Source organism: Misgurnus anguillicaudatus, chromosome 24, assembly GCF_027580225.2.
Source record: "Misgurnus anguillicaudatus chromosome 24, ASM2758022v2, whole genome shotgun sequence".
Taxonomy (NCBI): Eukaryota; Metazoa; Chordata; class Actinopteri; order Cypriniformes; family Cobitidae; genus Misgurnus; species Misgurnus anguillicaudatus.
Window position 1 is genome coordinate 24,446,780 of NC_073360.2, and position 19,490 is coordinate 24,466,269.

The following is a 19,490-nucleotide window of genomic DNA, read 5'->3' on the forward strand; positions in this document are numbered from 1 at the left end:
TCTTTAAACGTTCTGGCAGAAAAGTCACGAAAACACCCCCTGAATAGCCTGAATACTTGTTTTGTAGCCAAGCAGCCACTGTACAATACATGTACTGTCCATCTGAACAAGTCCCTTGTGTGAGCCTTTGTCTCTTTGGGTCTTAGGGGCTCATGTAAAGACATGCTGGAACTGTTGTGCACTTATGTTCATTATGCAGTTGTCAAATATGGAACGCTTACACCGGACATATCATAATGAACCGAGTCAATGCGTGTTTTCCATAGCTCAGAAACCCATGCAGTGCCTGTAATGTGCAGCAGTGCTTTGTTTCCTCTTGCAGATAACTCTTTTTAATTCAGTGGCTGTAAAAAGTGGATCTAGAGACAGAAATGAAATGAGAATGTGATTCAAGATTTTTTTCAGAGCTAACTTCAGTTTTTTTAGCCACTATTCTGTATACGGTCCCAGTGTTGGGGGTAACACATTACAAGTAACATGCATTACGTAATATTACTTTTCTAAAGTAACGAGTAAAGTAATGCATTACTTCTTAAATGTACACATTAATATTTGAGTTACTTTTTAAAAAAAGTAATGCAAATTACTTTTTTAGTTTAATTTGATTAAAAAAAATTATGTACTGAAATAAACTAAACAGTCACATTATGCACTCTATGCGTACACGCCTGTGTGGGAACAGTTTGAGTCAGAAACTGCGATGGCAGGCCAGAGCTCGACATTTTTGTGATGAAATATGCAATTTCTGAATGCAGAACTTTTCAGTCATAAAAACATCTGCAAGGCCTGAAAGAGATCAAGCCTCAGCCAAAAAGTAACACAAAAGTAACTGAAAAGTAACGTAAGCATTACTTTCTATGAAAAATAACTAAGTAACGCAATTAGTTACTTTTTTGGGAGTAACTTAATATTGTAATGCATTACTTTTAAAAGTAACTTTCCTCAACACTGTAGGTTCCAATGTTTGACAGTCTATACTGCCTATTGTTTATAATTTTGAAATTGTTTTGCTTAATGTTTGCTTGCCCTGCATGTCTATATTTAAGTAAATACCACTAGTTTAATACGTGACCATGTCAAAAAATCCACCTAAAGTCATTTTTTGTAATTTTCTACATAAAATCATCCTATATGTGTGAATAACATTCTGTGTAGAGATGTACCGATAAAGATGATTATTCAGACTGATATCTACCGATGCCAATAGAAATTCTGAAGATAAAATGTTTTTTATGTTACCAATGCCGATAGATTTTTTATGTTATTCAGTCATATAATGACCATTATTATAAAACTAGTGATGTTTCTTTACATTTTCTTTCTATACACGGAGCTCAATTTTATTGCATTTTCCTGTTCTCTTTTAATTGACAGAATATATCGGCCATGACTATCTGCTGTTTTAAACTATCTGCCGATACATGAAAGCGTGAAAAATGTTTTTATTGACCGATATCGATTATTGATGCATCTCCAATTCTGTGAAAATATAACACTGATATCTTGAATAATGACTCTGGTCCTGTAAATCAATGTGAAATCAATGAGTGAAAATTAAACTTTGATGCTCCTAATCTCATAATTTATTTATGAGACTTAGGCTGGATTTCATAGACAGGTTCCCAAATACTTTGTTGATATCAAGTTCAATATCAGTTTCTCTAATTCACCAGAAGTACAACAAACTGAGAAGGACAATGTAGTTATTTTAAGATCATTTATTCATGTGATCATTGTCACGTGTGGCTCCAGGTCTTTGAGGACGACTGGGCTCTGTGTGCCCCCGACTCCGGCTGTCCCTCTGAAAGTATGCTGGAGGATGAGTGTTTTGTTGATTCCTCCTCTGCACCTCAGTCTCAGTCCTGCCTCCTTCAGTCCAGTCACGATCATCTGGTTCTCGAGTGGGATCCTTCAGTGGACATTGGCGGTTCCCATGACGACACGGACTCCTCCTCCTTCAGTGCAGCTGCAGGTGGGGATCTGTGACGGCTGTAATACGAACTACTATTTAAAAAATTGTTTCCGGTACCTGCAAGCCCTAATTGTGCATGGTTTAATGCAATTTACAGCCATTTGATGTCATTGACAGGAGCTTTCCATTTATGCTTTAAAGAATACATTAGTATGCACAAGGAGTGTTCTGTTTATCAAATAGGGGCCTCTAGAGTTGTCTTTTATTCTCGCAGGTGTATCTTGCACTGAGGAACCAGCCAGATATCCGCTGAGGAGGAGGGTCTGCGTGACACCTGTGGGCTCGCAACCAGACAATGTAACTGTCAGCGTTAAGCACCGAGTGAGTCCGCCAGACGGCTTAAACTTCATTCAGTTCTTATTGACAATGAGATGAAGTCAGCGTGCAGACAGTATTTTCACAACAATGATTTCCATATATTTTCAGTCCAACAAAATGCAAAAGAGCTGCATGCTTGTGTTCACAATGAGCTCACTGAGTGTATGTGTGGTTGTGTCTGCACATGTTGTAGCAAGCAGAGTACGTCACATGTAAATAGGTTCTTGCAGGTTTTGGAAATTTGTTGGTTAGTTCGGTATTAGCCGCCTTGCTTTTCACATTTTCTAAAAATCTCCAGAAATCTGAGACAACAAAGTTATTCTTTATATTCTTTATATAAAATAAATAAATAAATATAAATGTATTTATTTATTTATTTATTTTAATAATAAAATAAATAATAAATAAATGGATAATAATAATAATAATAATAATAATAATAATAATAATAATAATAATAATAATAATAATAAATAACTTTTTACACTTTACAATGACGTTGTATTTGTTAACATTATGCATTAGCTTACAATGAACAGCATTTTTTAAAATCTTATGTTAATTTTAGCATTTACTTATTCATTTTTGTTAATATGTTAGTTAATGTATAAGTGCTGATAAATGATATCACTTATTGTTGGTTCATTTTAGCCTGTGTATTTACCTAACGTTAATCAATACAAACTTATTATAAAGTGTTAATTTATAATTTTCCACTTTTTAATATAATTTTTAAATTACAAATAAAGTAAAGCATCATTTTAAAGTGTGTAATTTTTAGAAGGATCTGTTGACAGAAATGCAAAATAATATACAAAACTATATGATTAGGGGTGTACAAAGACCTTGCATAATGAACCGTTATGTGTTTATTACCTTAGAATGAGACCTGTTTATCTACATACAAAGAGGGTCCCCTTTCATGGAAGGCGCCATTTTGTGCCGCCATTTTTCTACAGAAGACCTTAACGGACAATTTTTTTTACTAATTTGTCTCCGACGATGACATGTTTGTCCAGAGGCAGCTACCGTAGCTTCTCTATGTGTTTCAAAAGTGAGGGATGAGCAGTGGACTACGCCCTTGGTTGCAATTTGCAACCTCACCACTAGATGCCGCTAAAATTTACACACTGCACCTTTAAGTAACAGAGGATATAACACAGTCTAGAGTTCTCAACGGGTCGGGCCAGCCCGACAAACCCGACGGGACCCGCGAATTCGGGCCGGGTTCGGGTCAAAAATATAAGCATCTGAGTCGGGTCGGGTCGGACCTCGGGCTTAATCTTTTAAGTCGGGCCACGGGTTGGGTTCGGACAGATAATTCACGTTGATGTGTCGGGTTACATCGGGTCCGGGCTTTAAAAGCCACGGGCCGGGTCGGGTCGGGTTGTAATTTTCAGGCCCGTTGAGAACTCTAACACAGTCAATGTCACACATTTGCATTTGTCATTGTCACATTTAAAATAAATATTTTTTTCATTTCGCGTCAATCTTTCTGATTTGTTTACATTTAAACAAAACTCTAAAAACTATTTCCAGGTTTATGTTAGATTTGTAATCACAGATTTTAAATGCACTCACATGTTGGTGCCTCTTATATTTTAATATGCATAGTTTATTTCACATGCAGTGTATAGTAATCAGAGGCGAACACTGCGTACAGGTGCAGTGTGTAATTTTTAGAAGGATCTCTTGACAGAAATGCAAAATAATATACAAATCTAAATTATCAGGGGTGTATAAAGACCTTTTGTAATTAACCGTTATGTGTTTATTACCTTAGAATGAGACGTTTTATCTACATACACAGAGGGTCCCCTAACATGGAAGGCGGCATTTTTTTGCAGCCATGTTTCTACAGAAGCTCTTAACGGACAAACTTTTTTACTAAGTTGTCTCCAACGATGATGACATGTTTGTCCGGTGGCAGCTACCGTAGCTTCTCTATGCATTTAAAAAGCAAGACGTGAGCAGTGGACGTAGACCGTTGGTTGCAAGTCACAACCTCACCATTAGATGCCACTAAAATTTACACACTGCACCTTTAAGTATTTTGTACTTTCTACATAAAAGTAAATTTTTAAGTATTAGTATTTTATCAGTGTTTTTCTTTTGGAAAAATAAATTCCAAAGCATATTATCATAGTTTTTACTCCACTACATTTCATAATTTCAAGTTTTTGGTTTATATTTAATATTTAAGTATATTAAACATCTAGAAAAGTAAAGTACACATTTTTTAAGTAATTGGGTATTAAATTAATTTTAATATGCAATATAAAAGGAATACACAGTATTATTCTATGCTTTAGAATGTAGTGAACATTTTTAAGTAAAGTAAAAAAAAATCCCAAGACAAACACATAAACCTCCTTGAAAATAACAGCATACAGATTTAGTGTAACTCTGCTTTTCTTTCAGGGCACGGAGAAGAGCTTAGAGCATTCGGCTCCACCCCAGACCCCGGTGCCAGGTAAAGCCGTGGCTCCTGATTGGTCAGTTTGACTGATGCCATCCAGTGAAGGCAGTGTCTCTCTCACAGCTTAATCGCTCGATAATCATGGAAGAGCTGCTCTCAATTTGGCTTGTTTTCTAATATCCTTAAAAAACGATTTTGGATATTTTTCATAAAGGGTTCATGATGTATTCAAAACAACTTTCAGATATGCAGTCTGTATGATGATGTGGCAATGTATTATATAACAACTTTTTAAAAATGTTACACTTGGTGCTTATCCAGGGATTAGACATTTTATGGTCGATGTCTTTGTAATCCACAGTCAAATGTATTAGTAGTCTTTTCATAGTCTATTTTTGATTTGTTTATCCTAAAAGACTTTGCTCTAATACCCGTTCATGTTTTTGTATGCAGTCATCAGAGCTTCTAAGCCTCAGTATGCTGGATCATTTAAAACATCCACACCTGAAACTAGGTCTTCTGATCCAGTGACCTTTGACCCTGAGCGCATCAGTGCCTGGCTGGGCCAGGCGCATCAACTATGTACCAAAGCTGTTCAAACAGAGCATACACAACAGGTAAACTTTGCTTGCCGTGTTAATCTCTATATGCTTTTCTGTTCACATATATGCTTTTGGCTCACACTTGTATCCAAAGCGACTTACAGTGTGTGTATCAGTATGTGTGTTACTGTTCCCTAGGAATCAAACCCCTAATCTTTACACCCCTGACACATTGCTCTACCAAATGAGATTGAGACACTTTTAGGTGCATGGTGCTAGCAACACCAATCACAGCTTTGAATTCTAGAATGCATAATCGCTTTGGATAAAAATGATTGCCAAGTATATAAATGTAAATGTATGAATTTGGCAGTTTGTATGTTTTTGCTATACAGAAAGTCAGGGACTTTGTTCCTGGCCCCTATAGACGGTTTCAGCAGTAACAACATAAACAAACGGCTTTCGTGGAAAACACGTAACTTCTGGTGAACTCCGCTAAGAATAAATGACAAAAAGTTGGTTTATTTTTATAACAAGCTAAATAAACAACACGTAGATTACCTAGGACAGTGGTTTTCAAACTGGGGGCCGCGAGATGGTGCCAGGGGGGCCCCAGCTTTATGAAATTTTATGAAATACATTAATTTATCATGAATTCTGTGTAATTAAACCTAAAAAAAATAAGGCAACTAACCAAAAGCACTACTTTTTTGTATAATTTAATGTTTTTTTTATTAAAATGTTGAGTTTTAGAACAGTTTTTTTGTCACACATTTTCTTTGGGGGCCCTCGAAGAAATGCACCGTACACTAGGGGGCCGCACGCTGAAAAAGTTTGGGAACCACTGACCTAGGAAACCAAAACATTTGTTTTTTTTCGACGAGGTATTTGTTCCAGAGTTCATGTTCGCCACTAGTCAGACCATTTTAAACAAACAGAAACCAGAAGTAAAGTTCTGACCGGACGCATAATCATGTCACCGCACGTGTGTCAGATGAAACCGTCTATACAAATAGCAAAAGCATATGGAAATGCTTTGGACTTAAAAACGTGTGGAAATGCTACGCGCGTAGGTTCTTGTCACATGACCTGCGGTGCGCTTGCGGCATTGCACCATTTTTAACTTGATGCGGTGCAGATGCGCCTAGAAAAAAAGCACGTCACACCGTGTGCGCGTTGCTTACATTTGAAATAAAGAACCTGAGTGCGCAAAAGTGCGTTTACTTGTAAATAGACATTTTTGTTAACTTATGTTTAGGTTCAGCAATTTCACTTTAATAGCAATGAAAAGGTTATTAGTCAGTAATTAAAATGCCTTATTTTTACAAAAATGTCACTTTATTCATTTCATTATTCAGTCTTTCACTGCAAAACGTGCATGCAGTTTTTTGGCAAAAATCTCTACTTCTAAAAAATCCACTTCTTTGGACAAGACATAGTAAACAGTAGCAAAATCACCAAAGATGCAACTATAAACATTGATGAAAGTCAGATTGTAAAAATAAAAAAACTGAACCACACATTAGGGGGTGCTGTGATCCATGTCACTGCCACATATGGGTTGTATTCAGGTCCAAGTACTCACAAGGGACTCAAGTTTGAATGTGATCCACGGTTGTTTCGCGAGCCGTCATTCATCCAATTTATCTTGCGTGCACTTGGAGGACTTTTCTGAAAAATCAATGTGGCGTGTAGCGGATTCTGCCAACTACGCCACATTTCTGAATGGTTTGAGGCTGGGATTGAGCAGATTAGAAGGTATTTAACTCTTTCCCCACCAATGACGATTTGTCTCTTCAATTAAGAAAAATCGCTTCCCTGCCAATGACGATTTTTTACGGCATTCCATATTTCCGCTATTATAGGTGGCGCTCTTACCCAACTTATAAAACACTAAAGCATCCACAGATCCAAAAACGAGTAAAAACTCAATGTATGTTTTGATCATCGCTCTGAATCTGATCTCTATAGACGGTTTCAGCAGTAACAACATAAACAAGCGGCTGTCGTGGTCCGCACGAACTTCTTGTAAACTCCGCTGAAAATAAATAACAACAAAGTTCTTTAAACATAGTTAATTTATATAACAAGCAAAAAAACAACACATAGATTACCTAGGAAACTAAAACATTTGTTATTTTCGACGAGGCATTTGTTCAAGTTTAGCAACTAGTCAGACGATTAAAAAAACGAAACGGGAAGTAAAGTTCGGATCCAGACCTGTATCGCGTCATCGCGCGTGCGTCCGATAAAACCGTCTATATATTATGTTTATATATTTAAAGAAAAAAATTATCTGGAAGGCATTAAACTTTTGTGAAAATCATAAAAAATGCTGCCGCTGGATGGCAACTTTTTTTTTAAACACTGGCGAGGAAAAAATTAATGAACGTATAATAAGTGCCCAGGGTATTTGGTTAATATCATCATCTCATTTAGGACAAAAGGTGGCATTTAGCGTCTTTTGCGTGTGAGCTCCTCATATACTAAAGCAGCACACTCCGTAAAGCTACCCATGTAATACTTGTTTAAATCGTTATTTAAATGTGATTGCTTTCTATACCGTAGGCACGAAAACGCATACTATCCAAATGTTACAAAATGTATTGTTATTCTACACTGTAGATTGACAAATGCTCTCTTAATTCTTTAGCTTTGCTCTGGATTGCATAAGGATTGTGTAGGTCTTTAGTACTGCAGTATCACAAATGCAGAATGGATGCTCGGGGCAATAGCGCATGGAGAATTGTCGCCAAATCTCATTATGACTGGACAGAGTGTAGACACAGCAGTCTGTGAGCATTATAATAAACTTTCACCGACTCTCTCCCACCTCCATTTTAATGCACGGCACATTGACTTGGAGGGCTTGTTTCCCACCTTGATGTGCTGGTAAACACATCTATATTCATAAATCTGATTTATCAGTGTCTCTGTGTGTTAAAGCCCACTTGAAGAGCACCATGAAAGGAAATGTTTACGAAAAATATGTTGGGCTACTAATGAACCCATCTCGAATGAATCTGTACCATCTTATCTTAAAAAAAGCTAAGCACTTGCTTCAAAGGGGGGTCGAAGGGGTTTTCGGTTTTTGGGAAAGCGAATCTTGCAGGATGATCCACAGGCCGATTGCCTGCCGCACCTTTGGAAAACCTCGAATTTCCATTTCAAAGAGGCTCTAGTAATTTCTCTGTGCTCCCGGCTAATTGGCTGCTTTACAGGGATGGGAAATGAAGCCGCTGCACTAACAGGCTCTTTAATGGCTGCCGTAATTGTGAGAGCAAACATAGAGACCTAAGCTGCAAAAGGGTCCATATAAGAAAGGTAGACAAGGCAGCTTATCTGCAGGTCCCAATGAAGGATCTAAAGAAGAGGGCAAATGAGAGGAACAGAAGGGAAGATTGTAACGATAGTGCCACCCTATTAGTTAATGGAGCTTGTCTCTTTTGATTTACAATTATCCAAATCTGTCACATTTAGCGAGTACTGCCCTGTCCTCTTCTTGGCAATTGAATGTGTTTGTTGCTTCTTTGAATCTTCGCAGGCGTGCTCCAGTTTTCCGTCTGGAAAAAAGGAGGAGGGAGTGGAGTATCAGGAGGACTCGTTCCCCCAGAGGCACCCCCACCCAAACATGTGCTCTTACCCCCGCCCGTCTGTGACATCATGTGACATCCAGCATCACTCTTACAGACATCACGAAGACCCACAGGTATATCTCAGACACACATGCCCCCTTTACTGCCATTTTTCACAGCATCAGTTTCATAACCTACAGTACACGCAGTGCCACAGTGATTTTATTATGGCCGTTTATGATCATCTGGGGTCTATAAATGAGCGAATCAGGCTCCTTTCGTGATGTACTTTGCACCTCTCGACACACTCCACGCATAATTATGCTTGTAATGTGCTCCAATGCCAAAGACGTGGTAAACAATAGAGTCCCTGTAGGCCTCTGTTAATCTCCAGCCATTATCATCTTGTTTCTTTCTGTCACCAGAGGCTGCAGGAGAGACTATGTATCTCCGAGTCATTGGAGGACAACAGCTGCACAAAGTCGAATCGGTGAGAAAGTGTTTACTATCCAGACTGGGTTGAACTTGTAAATCGATAAGCTGTTTGCCTTTTACTGGTTATTAATTATGAGAAAAGCCAATAGTGAAAAGATTTTATTTACTTATTGGTTGCTTTTAGCTTTAGTGGATAATTGAAATGTTACACAATGCATAAACATGATGATGGTTACACTTTACACTAAAGTTTTATTTGTTACAATTAATGCATTAGCTAGCATGAACAATGTACATTACTTCTACAGCATTTGTTAATCTTCATGTTCATTTTAGCATTTACTACTACATCAAAAGTTGTAACTTTTAACGTTTGGTCATGTCAAAAAACTAACATGAATATAGATTAATAAATGTTGAAAAACTATAGGCCTATTTTTCATTGTTTGTTCGTGTTAGTTATAATACAACCTTATTGCAGTGTGTTTATTTTCTTCTAAATTTTAAACTCTCTTAAAAGTTTTGAATCAAATTACTCGAGTAGTTTCGACCAACTATGACCTGAGCAGAGACCAATCAGTAATGTAATAAGCAGGGGCGTAACAATACATAGATATGGATTGATGCATCAATCAAATGTCTAGCAATAAGATGCATCGATGCCATGCGTAAAATATTGATACGCGGTATAACATCCATAATATCTGTCTATGCATTTTCGTCAAGTGCACGTTTTCGTTTCGCTGGGAGCAGCAAAAAAACAAGACGAAATAAACTTTGTGTCTGCTATCGGACTCTTTCTAAATATCGATAAATTAATCGACATACCCCTGAATTGACTTAAAATCTTTCACAGATTTTTTTGTTTGGATATTGGTGTCTGGTTAAACAGATATCATATCATGGCTATACATTCGATTTACACACCTAGTAATATGGCTGCAAGATTTTTAAAGGTGCAGTGTGTAAATTTTAGCGGCATCTAGTGGTGAGGTCACGAATTGCAACTAATGGCTCAGTCCACTGCTCACCCCTCGCTTTTGAAACACACAGAGAAGCTATGGTAGCCGCCACCAGACAAACATGTCATCGTCGAAGACAACTTAGTAAAAAAATTTGTCCGTTAAGGGCTTCTGTAGAAAAATGGCGGCACAAAATAGTGACTTCCATTTAAGGGGACCCTCGGTGTATGTAGATAAAAAGGTCTCGTTCTAAGGTAATAAATACCGGTTCACAATGAAAGGTCTTTATACACCCCTGATAATATAGTTTTGTATATCATTTTGCATTTCTGTCATGAAAAATTACACACTGCACCTTTAAGGGAAAATGCAATATGCAATAACTTGCTCGTTTTTTTATTGTTGTGCATTCCAATTAATATCAATTCAACTGCAGTTGGTTTGTTTTGATTTAAACCTTCATAACTTAAAAAATACAGTTAAGTAGTACCATAACAAAATAATAACATGATAACATAATAATAAACATGTTTTGACAAAATGACAAAAAAAATTTGTTATATAAGGTTAAGGTCTGAACTTATTATATCCATTATTTTTAGAGGATTTAAAAATATATTTCCTATAGAATTATTTAAATTTTTTAGATTATTATTATAAAAAAATGATCATTACCGCAACATGATATTACATTAAATATATGCATTTACAAACTCGTGTTTCGGTAATGAGAACTAAAATGTTGTCTAGGTACTATGACAAACAAAATTTTAACTTTTATCTTGAGTGTCACAGTCAATTACATCCCTTCCAACAATTTTTTTTTAAATGTAAGTTTCTTGAGCTTAAACAATGATTGAAAATTGTTGCGGAGGATGAGAGAATTTTTCTTTGACAAATTTATATTTCTTCTTATTGTCTCTACATTTACCAATGATCACCAAATACCATGTTTCTTTACTGTAAATGTTTAACATGCACTGAAGCTTTTTATTTTTTAGATTTTTTTAATTATAAATTTTCCATGTCAAAGAACCCAAATCCAGTCATGGACACATTGCGGTAATGAAAATGTTCCCCTTAAATGTGGGAAAAAAACAAAATTGGTTTGTATGTCGTCACTTGAAATCATGTGCACAATAGTACATGAAGAGATGTTTGTAACCATATGCTTTTTATTTTGATACTCTTACTTTGCATTTACTTCTATAATCAAAATGTTTCATGACACCTCGTAAGTCTAATTTGGCGAGAATCACCCACTTGCATTTATTTACTAAAATTTGAAATGAGGAAAACATGGTCAAAATAACAAGAAAAGAGTGACTGTCACTCCCAAGGTTTGCTTTTGTTGAAATTCAACAGATACTGGTCCTGAAATGGTCAGAAATTATGTTAAAGTCAAATCTGGAGTGGTCTTTTTTTTCCATGGCTATATCTTGCAACCCTATCAGAATCCAAAAACATTACTGCAGAATGCAAAATCTGAAAATAATCTATTTGTATGTCAAACCAAATCTAAAGTGTTTTTTCATGTGTGCAGTGACCCGTGTGGACTGAAGAGCCCTGCTGACAGTTCATGGCCTAGTGGCCCCTGGCCATTGGGGCCCCTTAAGCTTTTTAAAGTGCGAAAGGCCTCAGCATCACTGTTTGTCATCCTGTTTGCCCTCCTCCTTGCTGTGGTGGTCTGGCCCCTCCTTTCACTCCATAGCAACCCATGCCATCGTTCCAATACTCTTACCCGGTCATTTCATCTGGCCCTACATTACAACGGCCCACCTCCTACCTGATGATGCAGACTGCAGTACTGTAACTGCAATGAGTTTGGTGCATGTGAGGCCAATGGGGTAGATTTATTTGGGGTACTATTAAGTCATCAAGCATTTCTATGAAAGCACATCTCACCCAGAGGTGTGGTGGAGTTTAGGAAAAGCTTTGGATGAACAGTGTTGCATAAGGAATTATACAGGGGTATCCTTATAGGCCTTAAAAAAGTTGAACTCGAGGTAATCACAGGCCAAGAGTTTAAACTATATGAAGAAGTGCACTTAAAGGGATATTCACCCAAAAATGAAAACTCTCATCATTTGGTCATCCTCATGTTGTTGCAAACCTGTATACATTTCTTTGTTTTGATGAACACGAAGGAAGAGGAATGTTTGTGATCAAACCGTTGATGGGCCCCATTGACTTCGATAGTATTATTTTTCCTACTGTGGTGGTGAATGGGACTCATCATTTGGTTACGGACATTCCTCAAAATATCTTCCTTCGTGTTCATCAGAAGGAAATTATTTGTGCGGGTTTGTAACAACATGAGAGTGAGAAAATTATCACAGTATTTTTATTTTTTGGTAAACTATCCCTTTAATTCCTTAAGTCTAAAAAGTGCCTTGTCAAATATGTTTACTTGAATTTTCTATATTCTTGATAAATATGTTTGTGCATGTTTCAGACTGCCTGAAATATTTGCACAGTTTGAATGTTAATGGTTGTTGACTATTTATAGATTTATTATGGAAGCAAATAAAATCATTTAAAGTGCAGATGACTTGTAAATAAAAAAAATGCTTTTGTATTTGTGTGTTAAAGAAAAAAAGTCTACACCTGCAGTTCAAAACTGCCGTTCAAAAATATTTTTATAATAAAATAACTAAAACTATTGTACATTTCATAACAGTCACAGATTACAATGATTTCATAACGAACGAATGTATTGAACATTGTAATCGCTGATCTATTTTAAAGAAGGCATTCGGCACTTTGGAAATGACTTCAGTTTAATAAATGACAGTTTTGCACTGTAAAGTAATATTTTATGACTTCTAAAATAAAAGCGATGAGTTGAAAACAAGTGGCCTGCTGTGTATGGTGACTCTGGAATGCATGTGGAGTGTGATATGGCATGTGAATCTCATTGGGGGTCCGGTCAGTGTCATTCTCTGTGTGTCTGGGCTAGTGGACACGCTGAAAGACGTTTTTGTGCTGCTGCCAGAGACGAACATTCAAAGATTACGAAAGAATGTTTCAAATTCAATTAGCGCACAAATAGTCTTCACTGAAAAAGTCTGCAGATGGCCTTTCAACCTCATCTCTGTCCATTCAGACCACTGGGAGCTGAACTAGTCGACGCTGCAGAAACGCAATGTTCTGTGTACCAGGTAAACACGGACGTTTTTGTCTGGAGACGAGTTTATTTACGGGAACGGCATCAAATTTAGCCATATCCTGTTGCAAGTTAAGCGCCTATAAAACCCAAGCATATAAATTCTGGTAGCACCTGAGGAGGACGTAAACAAATAGAAGAATATGGAGGATTTCTGTGGCAATAAAGCATTTGGTGGAAATGGGCTTGCTGCCGTTACAATATCAGTAATTGCTAACATAAAGAGTGTTGAACTTCAACTATTTTACAAGATATGGCTACTTTGTGACAATTGATATCTTTTATAGTGATCTGGCCGACTCGCCAGTGATGTTGGGTTTATGGGTGAAGCTTTAATATAGCTTTTTATAACAATGTTAAAGGGGTCATGGCATGAAAATCTTTTAGTGCTATGGTTGGGTCCCCAGTGCTTTTATCAACCTAGAAAATGTTAAAAAGATCAACCCAGTAACTTAGTTTTGGTAAACCATTCTCTACAAGCACATGGAAAAAATAGGTCGTTAAAATTTGGCTCTCCTTATGATGTCATAAGGGGCTCTTATTATAATAATACAACCCCTTAATCTGCACTATCCAACCACAGCACTGACATTTAGTGCAGAGAAAAGCACAATTGAGTTTTAATTGCAAAAAAACACCATCATTGTGATCAGTGTTTGAATTTCATCAGCTCATTTGCATTTTAAAGGACACACCCAAAACGGCACATTTTTGCGCACACCTACAAAGTGGCAATTTTAACATGCTATAATAAATTATCTATTTAGTATTTTGAGCTAAAACTTCACATATGTGCTCTGGGGACACCAAAGATTTATTTGACATCTTAAAAAAAGTCTTGTGACATGGCCCCTTTAAGTTTTTTTACTTTTCACATCGTACGAATGAGCCACCACGGGTTTTTCAACACCGTAGCTTTTTCTATGCAGTTTGGCCATTCGTCCACATGAAAACGCAGTATCAGGTGACAGAAACCAAACTTTTAGGAAAACTTCTGTTAGGGTGAAGATTTTCAGAAACTCCAGTTGCAACGTTAACATGTAACCACAGAGTTTCACGTCATTCTGAGTGCCGAGGCGAGTCACTGCAATGGCTTCTGATTGGCCAACATGCCTTTACGGTTAGGGATATATCGCCATCTGTTGGTTTAGCATGCCCTTACAGTGTTTCATATCGGGTTTTTGCATGCTTGATTGGATGCTGAGGAGGAGGGGAAAATTCAGTTTATAAAAATACATGTGAACGTGCGATTAGGCCTCAGTAAATATAAAGGTTTTAAGGGATATTCCACTTTTTTTGAAAACAAGCTCATTTTCCAGCTCCCCTAGAGTTAAACTTTAGATTTTTACAATTTTTGGAATCCATTCAGCCGATCTTCGGGTCTGGCGCTAGCACTTTTAGCATAGCTTAGCACAATCCCTTGAATCTGATTAGACCATTAGCATCGCACTAAAAAGTAACCAAAGAGTTTGTGTTGCGATTTTCTAGGCAGATATGGCTTGGACCATACTCTCACTGATATTACATATATTACATATTATACTCGCAATGATATTACGCAGCAGCCGAAAATAGTCCCCTAAGTAACTTTCAATGGCAGGGGACTATTTTCAGGCACTGTGTAATATCATTGTGCCACCTGCAGCCATGTTACGGCAGCAAAGTCCTTGATTATTACGCCAGAATGAGAGTATAGTTCCTAGCCATATCTGCCTAGAAAATCACAACTTTTAATTTTCCGTCGGTCTTAGTGCACAATGTAAATAGAGAAGAGTCAAGTTTTAAATAGGAAAAATATTTAAACTCTTCGGTTATTTTTTTTTGCGCGATGCTAATGGTCTAATCAGATTCAATGGATTGTGCTAAGCTATGGTAAAAGTGGTAGCGCCAGACCCGGAGATCGGCTGAATCGGTAAAAATCAAATGTTTAACTCTAGGGGAGCTGGAAAATGAGTCTCCCTTTAAAAAGCAAACGGCCATATAATATTACTACGGGTGACAAACTTTTTTTGTTTTTATAAACGTATTTTTATTTTTCCTTCCAACTCACTTTTGCAGCTGCTATCCTTGAATTGAGACAATTGCATGTTACGTGCAATGTAAGTAGAGACAACCTGACCCTAATTTGGTAGAATCACTAATTCAGTTTTGAGATGTTTACTATAAATGAATGTGACACCACTGACTGTGACAGGGCTTGTGTTTGACAGGGGGATTGCCGTGGGTGAGAATATAGCATTTGGTTTGTGCAGCATTCATCTGAACCATGTGGCCGAATTACTCATCTTAAAGGCCATATTTTACATTCCTGCGAGCTGCAGAATGTTAATAATACAGCACTGACGTGTTACAGGACAAACATGTTTAGTCTTATCTTTTGTCTAAGTGCTTAAGTCATTACACCTGAATCAATGAGGGCTTGCATTGGCGAATCGACATCTCATGAATTCAATAAGAATTTTAGCTGTCCCCCCGGCATCAAGTCCTCAATAAAACAAACAAGCAGTTTACGTTGACAATACGATCTCTATGCTCTGCCAACATAAGTATGCAAAGGTACTAAAGTAACATAATGAGATAGCATGGGCCATTGACTCCCTCTGCCCCCCTCCTACACAACAGGGCTCGGTCACAACAACAGCAGTGATTGAGATTGACAGGCTGTGCGCTAATAAAGAGATTACATGGAAATCCCTCCGAAGCCAACACTTCAGGACAGCGTGCATTTGGATAGCTAGAACAGCTGCAGAGGTTGTCCACGCGTGAAGTTAATGTTACTGTTAGCCCTGTGCCACGAGGGACACATTAACCAATCAGCACGCTTGGAAAAGGTCACAGAGCAACGCAGTTTGTCCGGGCTGCCTGTAAAAGAGTTTGATGTGTAAACTTAATTCGGTGTGGGAATTAACATGTCTTTGCTTGTGAAGTTTGCCGGGCACAAAATCCCTGATGTTGCTGCGTCATCACCTTGCAGCTAACCTTGCTTAAGTCTTGAGCTCCCGTTTAGTTTGTTGAAGCTCAGATCAGCTTTGATGTGGCTGGAGCTGATGGATGTTTCGGGTTGGTGAAAGTGGCAAAAGCGGACAGCCAAAAAAATGCTCAATCCAATAAACTTCACCATGGTACAGGTTGCAGAGGAGTGAAGTATGCCAGAGCGATCTATTTCACACAGCGCAGCCGAAACCTAATTACACAGATTAATGTCCCATGGAAGGTGCTATTACCTAAATAGCCTAGCTCCTATAAAAGAAGACTTCATTTCAAATATTCGGTTTGAATGCTAATAGATGCGTCAAATCTAGATTCCAATACGTATATCCTGTGTAAGATTTTGAGCGCCACTTTAATTCCCTTTTACAGGCATTTCACAATGAGAGTCATCACAAGTGGATGAGAGAGACACATGCCCATTCACACCTAGAGGCTGTTCACACCTGGAATTAAGATGCGTTTTGGTTGAACGGATCACAAGTGGACGATGCTAAATACAGATGTAAATGGGGTGTGAAATGATTTGAGCTTGTCCATTTTTGACCAAATTAAGAGGAAGTCGAAAACGCAATCAATTTGGATTGCTTTTATGTGAGAATGTGTTCAAACAGTCTAATGTGATGTACCAAGCACAATGTTTTTACTAGCACGAACCAGGTTTTAGGCTTAAATTAAAGTGCACCTATTTCCTTGCTAAACAACAGTGTTATTTTCTGTATTTTGTATAATCCAATGTGTGTGTGTAGTTTATGGTTTAAAAACACATTATTTTCTACATACTGTACATTTTTGTAGCTCCAGATTTCCCTCTCTTCCTAAAACACACAGATTTTAAAAGCTCTGCGTCCCTGATTGGCTAGTCTCAGCCTCAGACGTCACACCCACAGACTGTTGGCTAAATGTCTAATGTTTTTCGTACACTTTTCTGGAAACCCTGTGGGAATTTCAAAGTCGTCTTTGATTGGTTGAAATAAACCGGATTTTCAGGAGACTCGAGTGTCGCAATTAGTTTCGGTCCCTGGAAAACAAAGCTCTGACGTTCCATTGAGGAAGAGAATCAGTCGTGTTCATGTGGATAATAATGACCAGTTATCATGATCAGCTAAACATTGGATTCTCAAAAATATGCAAAGTTCGCGGCATCGACTCTCTAAAAGACTTCCAAGAGTTTTGCTTGAGCCAGTTAAGCCAAAAGTATACTAGGGCCGTCCGCCTATGCGCGCCGTCCGCATGACATAATTTTCATCATCAGGAGGGTCCGCGGTTGGACAGTGCGCGTACAGTCCGCGTACAACAGCGCATGCGCGTGAAAATATTTAGACAAGACACTCCACTATAAACAATTATACAAAGGAAATAGACAGCATTTGCACAAACACTATCGTTTTTCTTCTTTAACTTTTGCTTCTTCCACGAACAGAAAGCTGTGGAGCATGTTTGTTACAATAATGTTTGATTTCTGTTCTTTGTTGTCTTGTTGTTTGTTCTAAACTGTGTTTGCAATGGTGGATCAGTTAATTTTCTTTACCTATCCTAATGTTTTAATGTACTGTAAATGTGTCAAATCAGTGCTGCCCAGACGGCCTGTTAGACTAATCATTTGAATAAGAAATCATTTGTATTGCGTATAGTGTCGAACGCGGCCATCCGCGTGTAGCCGGGGGGAGTATACTTGGAAAGCTGTGCGGACGTGTGTGCGCGGAAAAAAGGTATATTAGTGGAGTATTAGATCCCTTTAGTGGAGTCAAAAAGTTTGGTTCTCCTAAATTGCTTTTAGGTGTTACAAAGTGAGGAGATATGCCTCAGAAAAAGACATTTAACGGGAGTGTCTCATTGGTGTTGCTGTTGATGAAGTGCACAACGTTGTTCTATGGTGAGTAATGTTGTTTATTTAGATGCTATTCGGTTGCGGCTGGTTATTTCAATAACTGACTTGTTGTCAGCCGGCTCGTTATTGTGGGGAGTCCGAAACTTGACGCTAGACGAAACAAACTGTGATTGGTTGTTTGACATGTCGGTCTAACAGCTCGTGGGCGGGCTTTGTCCAGAAAAAGCAGCGAAAAACACTTCAATACTGAAGGTCTGGCTACGCGAGACTACTGATTGGCCAACTAATCTGTACGTTGTGATTGGCCTGAATACGTCTGACGTCAGCAGGAAATGTGACGCTCCTTACCATGTTTGAAAGATTCGCTCACAATGCAATGCTAACAGGAGTTCATTTACAGGCTGTGAGTCAAAGCGGGAGGAATTATGATATGTGGGTCTTGTCTATCATCAATCCCAGGAAGTAAACTGTTGCCTACAATCCGTGTTTTTTTATAGTCCGAGAAAAGAGATTTACGTTGGAGACGATAACTCGCACCATCGTTTACTTTGGGGTTTGTACCTTTTGCATATCGTTAACATGTACTAATCCGAAATATCATAAAAATCTGACTTTTACATGTTTAAGTGCTATAATTGGGTCCCAGTGCTTCTATCAACCTAGAAAATGTGAAAAAGATCAACCCAGTAACTTAGTTTTGGTAAACCACTTTCTGCAAGCGTGTGAAAAAATAGGTCATTAAAATTTGGCTCCCCTTGTGATGTCAGAAGGGGATAATACTGCCCCTTTATCTGCACTATCCAACCACGGCACTGCTATTTAGTGCAGAGATCAGCTCATTTGCATTTAAAGGACACATCCAAAAATGGCACAGTTTTGCTCACACCTATAAAGTGGCAAATTTAACATGCTATAAAAAAATTATCTATATGATATTTTGAGCCAGAACTTCACATACATACTCTGGGGACACCAAAGATTTATTTGACATCTTAAAGAAGTATTTTGAAATGTCCCCTTTAATACGAGGTGTAAACAGGGCCTGTATACGTTGCCTTTTCCTCTGAGAAATATTTTTAAACTAGACCTGGGAGTCTATTTAATGTGTATGCGTTGTCTTTTCCTTCCTTCCATGTTTTCTCTGTGTAGTATGCAAAATGAATTAGTTAAACCACTCTTACCTCTCTCTCCCATCAACTAACTAACCCAGAAGATGAGTGTGGGTAACAAGTTGATCAGCTCACTCATTAACTCGGTGTTTACAGAAGCACGTGCAGCTCAT

The 19,490-nt window shown here is 37.9% G+C and overlaps 1 protein-coding gene across 1 annotated transcript in view; it reads left to right on the forward strand.

Annotated features, from left to right (window-relative positions):
* LOC129438141 (nesprin-1) overlaps positions 1-13,077 on the forward strand; it is a 33,452-nt gene extending 20,375 nt beyond the window's left edge. The window contains exons 7-13 of the mRNA XM_055196726.2: positions 1,753-1,972; positions 2,187-2,293; positions 4,712-4,763; positions 5,163-5,326; positions 8,796-8,960; positions 9,252-9,316; positions 11,767-13,077. Of these exons, the coding sequence (XP_055052701.2) occupies positions 1,753-1,972; positions 2,187-2,293; positions 4,712-4,763; positions 5,163-5,326; positions 8,796-8,960; positions 9,252-9,316; positions 11,767-12,013 (1,020 nt within the window). The 3' untranslated portion in view covers positions 12,014-13,077. The remainder of the gene's footprint in view (positions 1-1,752; positions 1,973-2,186; positions 2,294-4,711; positions 4,764-5,162; positions 5,327-8,795; positions 8,961-9,251; positions 9,317-11,766) is intronic.
* Positions 13,078-19,490: the final 6,413 nt, after the last annotated feature.